Source organism: Callionymus lyra, chromosome 14 (genome assembly GCF_982586985.1).
Source record: "Callionymus lyra chromosome 14, fCalLyr1.hap1.1, whole genome shotgun sequence".
NCBI lineage: Eukaryota > Metazoa > Chordata > Actinopteri > Syngnathiformes > Callionymidae > Callionymus > Callionymus lyra.
This window is the reverse complement of record NC_141831.1, coordinates 490,117-503,387: the sequence shown is the minus strand read 5'-3', so window position 1 is coordinate 503,387 and position 13,271 is coordinate 490,117. Positions and strand designations below refer to the sequence as shown.

General features: G+C 48.0%; 1 protein-coding gene across 1 annotated transcript in view; it reads left to right on the top strand.

Moving 5' to 3' along the window:
* The first annotated feature begins 3,787 nt into the window (after nucleotides 1-3,787).
* LOC148065619 (15-hydroxyprostaglandin dehydrogenase [NAD(+)]-like) overlaps nucleotides 3,788-13,271 on the top strand; it is an 11,171-nt gene continuing 1,687 nt past the window's right edge. The window contains exons 1-6 of the mRNA XM_087807922.1: nucleotides 3,788-4,004; nucleotides 5,630-5,753; nucleotides 8,242-8,348; nucleotides 8,407-8,503; nucleotides 11,667-11,743; nucleotides 11,806-11,963. Coding sequence (XP_087664048.1) covers nucleotides 3,912-4,004; nucleotides 5,630-5,753; nucleotides 8,242-8,348; nucleotides 8,407-8,503; nucleotides 11,667-11,743; nucleotides 11,806-11,963 — 656 coding nt within the window. The 5' untranslated portion in view covers nucleotides 3,788-3,911. The remainder of the gene's footprint in view (nucleotides 4,005-5,629; nucleotides 5,754-8,241; nucleotides 8,349-8,406; nucleotides 8,504-11,666; nucleotides 11,744-11,805; nucleotides 11,964-13,271) is intronic.

The following is a 13,271-nucleotide window of genomic DNA, read 5'->3' as shown; positions in this document are numbered from 1 at the left end:
TCCCGCTCATCGCGTCTCTGCTCCACCTGTCGGGTCTGAGACTTTATGAGCTCGTGCGCGGCCCCGCGTTAAGATGGGGGGCGTGAGAAGGTGGGACTCCTAGAACTTCTTCTCTCCAAAGGAAACATGTCAGCAATAAATACCCACAACACACGTCTGTCCCACGCGCTGTGATTTCTTCTCATGTGAGGAAAAAGAAAGAAAGTTTAGTTTTTAATGAAGTCGATAAAACCGTCTCAAATGTTTACACGCGTCTCTGCTGACCTCTAGCGGACAGACGGAGAACTACAGCTTGCTGATGATCGCAGAGAGTAAGTCATTTTTATTTATATAGAGCTTTCTAGACCAGGGTCACAAAGCGCTTAAACAATCAAAACAATATTCAATAAAATATATACTTTAAAGATCAAGATAAAACTGAGAACATAACAGGAGTTCCAGAAAATCAAGGAAAAGCCTGAACAAATAAAAACGTCTTAAGATGTTTCTTGAAGGAGTCAGTAGATCATCAAACACAGATGTTTCTTGAAGGAGTCAGTAGATCATCAAACACAGATGTTTCTTGAAGGAGTCAGTAGATCATCAAACACAGATGTTTCTTGAAGGAGTCAGTAGATCATCAAACACAGATGTTTCTTGAAGGAGTCAGTAGATCATCAAACACAGATGTTTCTTGAAGGAGTCAGTAGATCATCAAACACACATGTTTCTTGAAGGAGTCAGTAGATCATCAAACACACATGTTTCTTGAAGGAGTCAGTAGATCATCAAACACAGATGTTTCTTGAAGGAGTCAGTAGATCATCAAACACAGATGTTTCTTGAAGGAGTCAGTAGATCATCAAACACAGATGTTTCTTGAAGGAGTCAGTAGATCATCAAACACACATGTTTCTTGAAGGAGTCAGTAGATCATCAAACACAGAGATGTTTCTTGAAGGAGTCAGTAGATCATCAAACACACATGTTTCTTGAAGGAGTCAGTAGATCATCAAACACAGATGTTTCTTGAAGGAGTCAGTAGATCATCAAACACAGATGTTTCTTGAAGGAGTCAGTAGATCATCAAACACAGATGTTTCTTGAAGGAGTCAGTAGATCATCAAACACAGATGTTTCTTGAAGGAGTCAGTAGATCATCAAACACACATGTTTCTTGAAGGAGTCAGTAGATCATCAAACACAGATGTTTCTTGAAGGAGTCAGTAGATCATCAAACACAGATGTTTCTTGAAGGAGTCAGTAGATCATCAAACACAGATGTTTCTTGAAGGAGTCAGTAGATCATCAAACACACATGTTTCTTGAAGGAGTCAGTAGATCATCAAACACAGATGTTTCTTGAAGGAGTCAGTAGATCATCAAACACAGATGTTTCTTGAAGGAGTCAGTAGATCATCAAACACAGATGTTTCTTGAAGGAGTCAGTAGATCATCAAACACAGATGTTTCTTGAAGGAGTCAGTAGATCATCAAACACACATGTTTCTTGAAGGAGTCAGTAGATCATCAAGGGCAAAGAGAGAGAGAAGATTGTTCCAAAGCTTAGGAGCAACAGCCCCGAAGGATTTCTCTCCTCTGGTCCTGAGTCGTGTGCGTGGAACCATAAGTAGATTCTGATCCACAGACCTCAGAGCCCGAGCTGGGGTGTAAGTCTGGATCAGATCATGAAGGTCTGACCATGAATAGATCTGAAAGTAAGAACCAGAATTTTAAAGTTGATCCTGAAAGAAACTGGAAGCCAGTGAAGAGTTTGAAGGAGAAATGTGAGTTCTTCTACTAGAGCGGCTCAGAATTCTGAATCAACTGCAGACGAGAAGATCCTTCTTGTTAAGACATGAAAACAAACTGTTACAATAGTCCAGACGAGAAGAAACAAAGGCATGGATTATAAGATCCAGATCATGTTGTGACAACATTTTCCTAAGTTTAGAGATTTTTCTCAGTTGAAGGAAACAGTTTCTGGTCAGTTTTCTTCAGAGTTGAACAAGAGACATGTCTTTATCAAATACAACACCCAGGTTTCTCAGGCTCAGTTTGACAGACTGACATAAGTCACTCAAGTACTGACTCAACCCTGAACCTTATCATCAACAATCACCAGAGTTTCAGTTTTGTCCACATTTAGCTTCAAAGTGTTTTCACTCATTGTTTGATTTCTAGCAACAATTGACTAAGTTCAGCCTCTGAGGCTCAGTTGGATCAACAGAGCAGTAGAGCTGGATGTCATCAGCAAACATGTGGAAGAAACATCAGGAAATCTCTGAATGATTTTACCGAGGGGAATCAAGTACAGCAAAAACAATAAAGGACCCAGAACAGAACCTTGAGGGACTCCACACAACAGATGATTCAGACCTCATTTGATTGGCAGATACACTAAAACTGCGCCCAGAAAGATAAGATGAGAACCTTCTAACACAGACCCAGACAGTCTTCATCCCTCAGTCTTCTCAGCAGGATCTGGTTCAACTGTGTCAAAGGCTGAGGACAGATCCAAGAGAACCAGAACATCATGATGTCACTGGACACTTTCAGTAAAGCTGTCTCCGTAGATGTTTGTGGAAGCCAGATTGAAACTTCTCATGGATGTCGCTCTGATCCAGGAACAGCTGCTCAGACACAACCTTCTCCAAGATCTTGGACAAGAAAGGGAGCTTAGAAATAGGCCTGAAATTACTGAGGTCAGTTGGGTCTAAGCCTGGCTTTTTGAGCAAAGGCTCCACAATGGTTTAAATGCATTGTTAAAAACCCCTGTGGAAAGGGAGAGGTTCACCATATTGGTAACTCAGGGGCCAATTACATCAAATACTTTGATAAAAAGCCTACAAGGAAGGACGTCATCCGAGCAAGAGGAGGGTTTCATCTTGTTCACTAGTGCCGAAATATCACCCAAAGATACAGCAGTGAAGGAAGACTAAGAGGAGGAGAGGGGCTCAGAGACAGTAGATTAGTAGAGTCAAAGATTATTGTGAGTTAACTTGTGAGTCACTGCTGGATTCGATAGATTCAAACCTGAGTACTGAGTTAAAGTAAAGTTAGACCCGAGTTAGAGTCTAGTTAGTATTGAGTTAGTGTTAAGTTACTATTGAGTAAGTGTTGAGTTTGAGTCGAGTTCAAGTGTAGTTAGTATTGAGTTAGTGTGGAGTTAGCTTTGAGTTCGAGTCTAGTTAAGGTCGAGTTGGACTCAAATTAGAGTCTAGTTAGTATTGAGTTAGTGTTGAGTTCGAGTCGAGTCTGAGTCGAGTTCGAGTCGAGTTAAAGACAAGTTAGAGTCTAGTTAATTTTAAGTTAATGTTGAGTTAGAGTCAAGTTAAATTCTAGTTATTATTGAGTTAGTGTTGAGTTAGGGTTGAGTTAGAGTTGAGTTAGGGTTGAGTTAGAGTCAAGTTAAAGTTGAGTTAAAGTTGATTCATGGTTGAGGAGAAACAAGGAACAGAATCGAGTCGTTTCTCTGAGGAATTCAAACTCAGTGAAGTCATGTGACTCCAGTTTATTGATCCTCGAGTCAACTTTGATCGAGTCACAGAGTCATTTGACATCTTGATTGAGATAAAGAACAAATAAAGATGTATTTGAACAACGGAAGAGTCGTGAACTTTCAACTGATTTGACTTTATTTTATTATTTTATTATTATAAAGTTAAAAATCGTTTTAGTTCACGTTTGTTGTTCATCAAAACCTTTGTTCAAAGTAAATGTTGAACAAATGATTATATAAGAAAGTTAATGAACAACAGACACATATGATCCGCCCCGTCCTCGGTTACACTCTTGTCCTCTCGTGTACTCTCTACACACTCGTGTACTCTCTACACACTCGTGTACTCTCTACACACTCGTGTACTCTCTACACACTCGTGTACTCTCTACACACTCGTGTACTCTCTACACACTCTCTACACACTTCGATGGCGTTGGCCGGTCAGACCGCGGTGGTGTCAGGAGCTGCGATGGGCATCGGTCGAGCAATAACTGAAATCCTGCTGAAAAACGGGGCAAATGTGAGTTTTTTGTTGTTGTTTTTATTGTGGCGTGAAGTTTAACATCAACGAATGTCCGATTCTCACGTGACCAGTATGACCTGTGGACCTCTGGTCGTTTGTTATCATTAGAATGTGTGAGTTTTAATCGCGTGTGAATGTTTGTAATAATCCACTGACTTTAATTCTCCAAACACACACGTCAGATGATCAAACTAATGTGAATGTGTGTGTTTGTAATTGTGTTTGTAAATGTGTTTGTAATTGTGTCGCATATTGTCACTATAACGGACTTGTAGACGCTCGACATTGTTTCCGCTGTTTTATTTTGAAGGGCTTGAACAGGAAGTAGTTGCTTGTTGTTCCACATGACGAAAGTAAAGAAGACGCTGAAAACAACAGACGAGGTCAGTTAGAAAACACCTGCTCAGGTAATACTTGTCCTGTGAGAATAAAGCTCTATTGTCACAGGACAAGTATTACCTGAGCAGGTGTTTAGTAAATGACATTAACCAGAGATACATGTAAACATCAGTGACTAATAAGTTATTGAAACCAAGTGTTTATTTTCTTAGTTTCTCAACGTGACGCTCAACAGCTGCACAAGAAAATGTGGAACAACAAGCATCTACTTCCTGTTCGAGCCCTTCAAAATAAAACAATAAAGTCAATCGCAACACAATGAAGTGTGTTACAGTGACACATATGCGACACAATTACAAACACACACATTCACATTAGTTTGATCACCTGACGTGTGTGTTTGTTGAATTAAAGTCAGTTTAGTTTATTTAAAAATACTTTTATCTTCATTAAAACACCTGAACAAGAAGAGACCAGAGACCTGAGGGTCTGAGGGTCAGTGAGGATCAGGTCTGAGGGTCTGAGGGTCTGAGGGTCAGTGAGGATCAGGTCTGAGGGTCTGAGGGTCTGAGGGTCAGTGAGGATCAGGTCTGAGGGTCACACGAGTCCAACATGTCACTGAAGACACACCTGAGGGACAACACTGTGAGCACCTGAACAACAAGAACATTTAAACTTCTCATTAAACTCAGACAAACATCATCGTCACAAACGCATGTTTCATGGGCAGAGCTTCAGGAGCTTCAGGAGCTTCAGGAGCTTCAGGAGCTTCAGGAGCTTCAGGCGCTTCAGGAGCTTCAGGAGCTTCAGGAGCTTCAGGAGCTTCAGGAGCTTCAGGAGCTTCAGGAGCTTCAGGAGCTTCAGGCGCTTCAGGAGCTTCAGGTGGTTCACACGAGTGTCGCGGTTCTTAGACTCATCAAGCAGAGTAGGTCAGGCTGGTCCTGGACCAGAAGATCTGAAGATGGATCTGATCTTCTGGTCCTGGTCCTGGTCCTGGACCAGAAGATCCCATGATGGATCAGAACCATCGCAGCAGCAGCTCTGACCTGTCGCTGGAGAAACTGATGGTTCAAGAGAACCGTGACGTCATCAACACCAGGAGCTTCTGTCATGAAGGTCATATGATGGATCACAGGTGAGTCGTACCTGACGCCGGAGTCACGGGACCCAAGGGAACACCTGCTGTGAAGTGGATGTGATTGGCTGAGAGATCTGAGCTCAGCTTCAGATCTTGAACATCTCAATCCAGTCATGAGGAGGATGATTGACAGCTGTCACTGCAGGTGGTCCTCCTGGACGTGAACACGAGCGCCGGCGAGAGTCTGAAGCAGACGCTGGACCAAGAGTTCGGAGCCGACAAGACCATGTTCGTGACCTGTGACGTGGAGTCGAAGGAGCAGGTCAAAGGTCGGATGACAACACAACTGAATGACATTAATGATGACAACATGATGACATCCCACAACTGTGTCCGTGACTCGCACGAGTGTCGGTGACTCGCACGAGTGTCGGTGACTGGAACGAGTGTCGGTGACTCGCACGAGTGTCGGTGACTGGAACGAGTGTCGGTGACTCGCACGAGTGTCGGTGACTGGAACGAGTGTCGGTGACTCGCACGAGTGTCGGTGACTCGCACGAGTGTCGGTGACTGGAACGAGTGTCGGTGACTCGCACGAGTGTCGGTGACTCGCACGAGTGTCGGTGACTCGCACGAGTGTCGGTGACTCGCACGAGTGTCGGTGACTCGCACGAGTGTCGGTGACTCGCACGAGTGTCGGTGACTGGAACGAGTGTCGGTGACTCGCACGAGTGTCGGTGACTCGCACGAGTGTCGGTGACTCGCACGAGTGTCGGTGACTCGCACGAGTGTCGGTGACTCGCACGAGTGTCGGTGACTCGCACGAGTGTCGGTGACTCGCACGAGTGTCGGTGACTCGCACGAGTGTCGGTGACTCGCACGAGTGTCGGTGACTCGCACGAGTGTCGGTGACTCGCACGAGTGTCGGTGACTCGCACGAGTGTCGGTGGCTCGCACGAGTGTCGGTGACTCGAACGAGTGTCGGTGACTCGCATGAGTGTCGGTGGCTCGCACGAGTGTCGGTGACTGGAACGAGTGTCGGTGACTCGCACGAGTGTCGGTGACTGGAACGAGTGTCGGTGACTCGCACGAGTGTCGGTGACTCGCATGAGTGTCGGTGACTGGAACGAGTGTCGGTGACTCGCACGAGTGTCGGTGACTCGCACGAGTGTCGGTGACTGGAACGAGTGTCGGTGACTCGCACGAGTGTCGGTGACTGGAACGAGTGTCGGTGACTCGCACGAGTGTCGGTGACTGGAACGAGTGTCGGTGACTCGCACGAGTGTCGGTGACTGGAACGAGTGTCGGTGACTCGCACGAGTGTCGGTGACTGGAACGAGTGTCGTGACTCGCACGAGTGTCGGTGACTCGCACGAGTGTCGGTGACTCGCACGAGTGTCGGTGACTGGAACGAGTGTCGGTGACTCGCACGAGTGTCGGTGACTCGCACGAGTGTCGGTGACTCGCACGAGTGTCGGTGACTCGCACGAGTGTCGGTGACTCGCACGAGTGTCGGTGACTGGAACGAGTGTCGGTGACTCGCACGAGTGTCGGTGACTCGCACGAGTGTCGGTGACTGGAACGAGTGTCGGTGACTCGCACGAGTGTCGGTGACTCGCACGAGTGTCGGTGACTCGCACGAGTGTCGGTGACTCGCACGAGTGTCGGTGACTCGCACGAGTGTCGGTGACTCGCACGAGTGTCGGTGACTGGAACGAGTGTCGGTGACTCGCACGAGTGTCGGTGACTCGCACGAGTGTCGGTGACTGGAACGAGTGTCGGTGACTCGCACGAGTGTCGGTGACTCGCACGAGTGTCGGTGACTCGCACGAGTGTCGGTGACTCGCACGAGTGTCGGTGACTCGCACGAGTGTCGGTGACTCGCACGAGTGTCGGTGACTCGCACGAGTGTCGGTGACTCGCACGAGTGTCGGTGACTGGAACGAGTGTCGGTGACTCGCACGAGTGTCGGTGACTCGCACGAGTGTCGGTGACTGGAACGAGTATCGGTGACTCGCACGAGTGTCCGTGACTCGCACGAGTGTCGGTGACTGGAACGAGTGTCGGTGACTCGCACGAGTGTCGGTGACTGGAACGAGTGTCAGTGACTCGCACGAGTGTCGGTGACTCGCACGAGTGTCGGTGACTCGCACGAGTGTCGGTGACTCGCACGAGTGTCGGTGACTCGCACGAGTGTCGGTGGCTCGCACGAGTGTCGGTGACTCGAACGAGTGTCGGTGACTCGCACGAGTGTCGGTGACTGGAACGAGTGTCGGTGACTCGCACGAGTGTCGGTGACTCGCATGAGTGTCGGTGACTCGCACGAGTGTCGGTGACTGGAACGAGTGTCGGTGACTCGCACGAGTGTCGGTGACTGGAACGAGTGTCGGTGACTCGCACGAGTGTCGGTGACTCGCACGAGTGTCGGTGACTCGCACGAGTGTCGGTGACTCGCACGAGTGTCGGTGGCTCGCACGAGTGTCGGTGACTCGAACGAGTGTCGGTGACTCGCACGAGTGTCGGTGACTGGAACGAGTGTCGGTGACTCGCACGAGTGTCGGTGACTCGCATGAGTGTCGGTGACTCGCACGAGTGTCGGTGACTCGCACGAGTGTCGGTGACTCGCACGAGTGTCGGTGACTCGCACGAGTGTCGGTGACTCGCACGAGTGTCGGTGACTCGCACGAGTGTCGGTGACTCGCACGAGTGTCCGTGACTCGCACGAGTGTCGGTGACTCGCACGAGTGTCGGTGACTCGCACGAGTGTCGGTGACTCGCACGAGTCTGTCTTGCTGTTTCATCTGTTCTCTCACACAGCTGCCTTCGAGCAAACGCTGCAGAGGTTCGGAAGGATGGACATCCTGTGCAATAACGCCGGGATCCTGAACGAGGACACGTGGCAGAAGCAGATTTCCATCAACCTGGTCAGATCCGACTCACAGGTGTGTCCACGGTTCAAACTCACCAGTCTTTGTGGCGCAGGTTGCTCTCGTCTCCGCCTCCTTCCTCGCCCTGGAGCACATGAGCAAGGTCAGCGGAGGTCACGGCGGCCACATCGTCAACACGGCGTCCATGGCAGGTACGTGACCTCGACTCCGGAGAAGACTCGTCACTCCTTGTTTCCATCTACTGGTCGAACATCTGTACTGCAGGGAAGTCAAATAATTCTAAAATAATAACATATCTCCATTCCTGAGTAGATGTTTTCATCTTCTCTGCAGGTCTAGGACCTCATCATTACTGAGTAGATGTTTTCATCTTCTCTGCACGTCTAGGACCTCATCATTCCTGAGTAGATGGTTTCATCTTCTCTGCAGGTCTAGGACCTCATCATTCCTGAGTAGATGGTTTCATCTTCTCTGCAGGTCTAGGACCTCATCATTACTGAGTAGATGTTTTCATCTTCTCTGCAGGTCTAGGACCTCATCATTCCTGAGTAGATGGTTTCATCTTCTCTGCAGGTCTAGGACCTCATCATTCCTGAGTAGATGGTTTCATCTTCTCTGCAGGTCTAGGACCTCATCATTACTGAGTAGATGTTTTCATCTTCTCTGCAGGTCTAGGACCTCATCATTACTGAGTAGATGGTTTCATCTTCTCTGCAGGTCTAGGACCTCATCATTACTGAGTAGATGTTTTCATCTTCTCTGCAGGTCTAGGACCTCATCATTACTGAGTAGATGTTTTCATCTTCTCTGCACGTCTAGGACCTCATCATTCCTGAGTAGATGGTTTCATCTTCTCTGCAGGTCTAGGACCTCATCATTCCTGAGTAGATGGTTTCATCTTCTCTGCAGGTCTAGGACCTCATCATTACTGAGTAGATGTTTTCATCTTCTCTGCAGGTCTAGGACCTCATCATTACTGAGTAGATGTTTTCATCTTCTCTGCACGTCTAGGACCTCATCATTCCTGAGTAGATGGTTTCATCTTCTCTGCAGGTCTAGGACCTCATCATTCCTGAGTAGATGGTTTCATCTTCTCTGCAGGTCTAGGACCTCATCATTACTGAGTAGATGTTTTCATCTTCTCTGCAGGTCTAGGACCTCATCATTCCTGAGTAGATGGTTTCATCTTCTCTGCAGGTCTAGGACCTCATCATTCCTGAGTAGATGGTTTCATCTTCTCTGCAGGTCTAGGACCTCATCATTACTGAGTAGATGTTTTCATCTTCTCTGCAGGTCTAGGACCTCATCATTACTGAGTAGATGGTTTCATCTTCTCTGCAGGTCTAGGACCTCATCATTACTGAGTAGATGTTTTCATCTTCTCTGCAGGTCTAGGACCTCATCATTCCTGAGTAGATGGTTTCATCTTCTCTGCAGGTCTAGGACCTCATCATTACTGAGTAGATGGTTTCATCTTCTCTGCAGGTCTAGGACCTCATCATTACTGAGTAGATGGTTTCATCTTCTCTGCAGGTCTAGGACCTCATCATTACTGAGTAGATGGTTTCATCTTCTCTGCAGGTCTAGGACCTCATCATTACTGAGTAGATGTTTTCATCTTCTCTGCAGGTCTAGGACCTCATCATTACTGAGTAGATGGTTTCATCTTCTCTGCAGGTCTAGGACCTCATCATTACTGAGTATATGGTTTCATCTTCTCTGCAGGTCTAGGACCTCATCATTACTGAGTAGATGGTTTCATCTTCTCTGCAGGTCTAGGACCTCATCATTACTGAGTAGATGGTTTCATCTTCTCTGCAGGTCTAGGACCTCATCATTACTGAGTAGATGGTTTCATCTTCTCTGCAGGTCTAGGACCTCATCATTCCTGAGTAGATGGTTTCATCTTCTCTGCAGGTCTAGGACCTCATCATTACTGAGTAGATGGTTTCATCTTCTCTGCAGGTCTAGGACCTCATCATTACTGAGTAGATGGTTTCATCTTCTCTGCAGGTCTAGGACCTCATCATTACTGAGTAGATGGTTTCATCTTCTCTGCAGGTCTAGGACCTCATCATTACTGAGTAGATGGTTTCATCTTCTCTGCAGGTCTAGGACCTCATCATTACTGAGTAGATGGTTTCATCTTCTCTGCAGGTCTAGGACCTCATCATTACTGAGTAGATGGTTTCATCTTCTCTGCAGGTCTAGGACCTCATCATTACTGAGTAGATGTTTTCATCTTCTCTGCAGGTCTAGGACCTCATCATTACTGAGTAGATGGTTTCATCTTCTCTGCAGGTCTAGGACCTCATCATTACTGAGTAGATGGTTTCATCTTCTCTGCAGGTCTAGGACCTCATCATTACTGAGTAGATGTTTTCATCTTCTCTGCAGGTCTAGGACCTCATCATTACTGAGTAGATGGTTTCATCTTCTCTGCAGGTCTAGGACCTCATCATTACTGAGTAGATGGTTTCATCTTCTCTGCAGGTCTAGGACCTCATCATTACTGAGTAGATGTTTTCATCTTCTCTGCAGGTCTAGGACCTCATCATTACTGAGTAGATGTTTTCATCTTCTCTGCAGGTCTAGGACCTCATCATTACTGAGTAGATGGTTTCATCTCTGCAGGTCTAGTACCTCATCATTACTGAGTAGATGGTTTCATCTTCTCTGCAGGTCTAGGACCTCATCATTACTGAGTAGATGTTTTCATCTTCTCTGCAGGTCTAGGACCTCATCATTACTGAGTATATGGTTTCATCTTCTCTGCAGGTCTAGGACCTCATCATTACTGAGTAGATGGTTTCATCTTCTCTGCAGGTCTAGGACCTCATCATTACTGAGTAGATGTTTTCATCTTCTCTGCAGGTCTAGGACCTCATCATTACTGAGTAGATGGTTTCATCTTCTCTGCAGGTCTAGGACCTCATCATTACTGAGTAGATGTTTTCATCTTCTCTGCAGGTCTAGGACCTCATCATTACTGAGTAGATGGTTTCATCTTCTCTGCAGGTCTAGGACCTCATCATTACTGAGTATATGGTTTCATCTTCTCTGCAGGTCTAGGACCTCATCATTACTGAGTAGATGTTTTCATCTTCTCTGCAGGTCTAGGACCTCATCATTACTGAGTAGATGTTTTCATCTTCTCTGCAGGTCTAGGACCTCATCATTACTGAGTAGATGTTTTCATCTTCTCTGCAGGTCTAGGACCTCATCATTACTGAGTAGATGTTTTCATCTTCTCTGCAGGTCTAGGACCTCATCATTACTGAGTAGATGTTTTCATCTTCTCTGCAGGTCTAGGACCTCATCATTACTGAGTAGATGTTTTCATCTTCTCTGCAGGTCTAGGACCTCTACCCACCGCTCCGGTCTACACAGCCACCAAGTATGGAGTCGTGGGCTTCACTCGTGCCATGGCGGTGAGACGACCTCCGACCTCTGACCTCTGCCCAGCACTGGTTCTCACTCTTGGTTCTCGCAGCTGGCTTCGGCGATGTCAGGCTACGGTGTTCGGTTCAACGCCGTCTGTCCCTGCTTCGTCGACACGGACCTGTACGTGAACATCTCACAACGTCTGGGAGGATTTTCCCAACTCAACGAGGTCAACAAGTCGCTGGCGGAGAAGGTCGGCCTCCTCGAGTGAGTTCGTCGCACGAGCCTGACGGAATAAGTTTGTTATATCAAAGAGTTTTGAGTCATGGGTTCAAATCCCTCCTCGAGCTTCAACCGTGGGGTTTGTTGTCAAGAGCAGGTTCACCAGACCAGTGGGAGACAAAGACTAACTCGTTATACTGAGGCGAGCCAGCGACCGCTTGACCTTGAAGAAGGTCTGGGGACATGAAGGTCTCTGGCGGGGGAGGAGCCTCAGCTTGATAGATCGTGGCCGACACGTCTCTACAACATTGCAGGGTCATCTGGGTCAGAACCCCGTGGTTGTCAGACTGGCTGGTGGTTCTTTTCTAAGAAGGGGTTCAGAGGGGGCGTCCAACGGTAGAGGTCTCACTCCTCAGCCTCGCTGCTCAGGTTTACTCAGGAGTTCAGGGGTCCTGGAGTTCAGGGGTCCTGGAGTTCAGGGGTCCTGGAGTTCAGGGGGTCCTGGAGTTCAGGGGGTCCTGGAGTTCAGGGGTCCTGGAGTTCAGGGGGTCCTGGAGTTCAGGGGTCCTGGAGTTCAGGGGGTCCTGGAGTTCAGGGGTCCTGGAGTTCAGGGGGTCCTGGAGTTCAGGGGTCCTGGAGTTCAGGGGTCCTGGAGTTCAGGGGTCCTGGAGTTCAGGGGGTCCTGGAGTTCAGGGGTCCTGGAGTTCAGGGGGTCCTGGAGTTCAGGGGTCCTGGAGTTCAGGGGGTCCTGGAGTTCAGGGGTCCTGGAGTTCAGGGGGTCCTGGAGTTCAGGGGTCCTGGAGTTCAGGGGTCCTGGAGTTCAGGGGTCCTGGAGTTCAGGGGGTCCTGGAGTTCAGGGGTCCTGGAGTTCAGGGGTCCTGGAGTTCAGGGGTCCTGGAGTTCAGGGGGTCCTGGAGTTCAGGGGTCCTGGAGTTCAGGGGGTCCTGGAGTTCAGGGGGTCCTGGAGCTCAGGGGGTCCTGGAGTTCAGGGGGTCCTGGAGTTCAGGGGGTCCTGGAGTTCAGGGGGTCCTGGAGTTCAGGGGTCCTGGAGTTCAGGGGGTCCTGGAGTTCAGGGGTCCTGGAGTAGGGTCTGTCAGGGAGTCCAATCTTGGATCAATGTGGTTTTGGTCGTGGAACTGTGGATCAGATCCTCGAGGGTTCATGGCAGTGTTCCCAACCTAGAAAGAGAGCTGAGCTAAGACTCAATGTTCAAGTGTCATCATAACGAAGTACGACTATAGTGTGTCGTCAGTAGAACGGATGGTGTGTCCATGGAGATGCTACCTTTAAATAAATGTATCACTATTAACACAAACATTGTTGTGTAGTTGTGTACATGAAACGTGTTTCTGT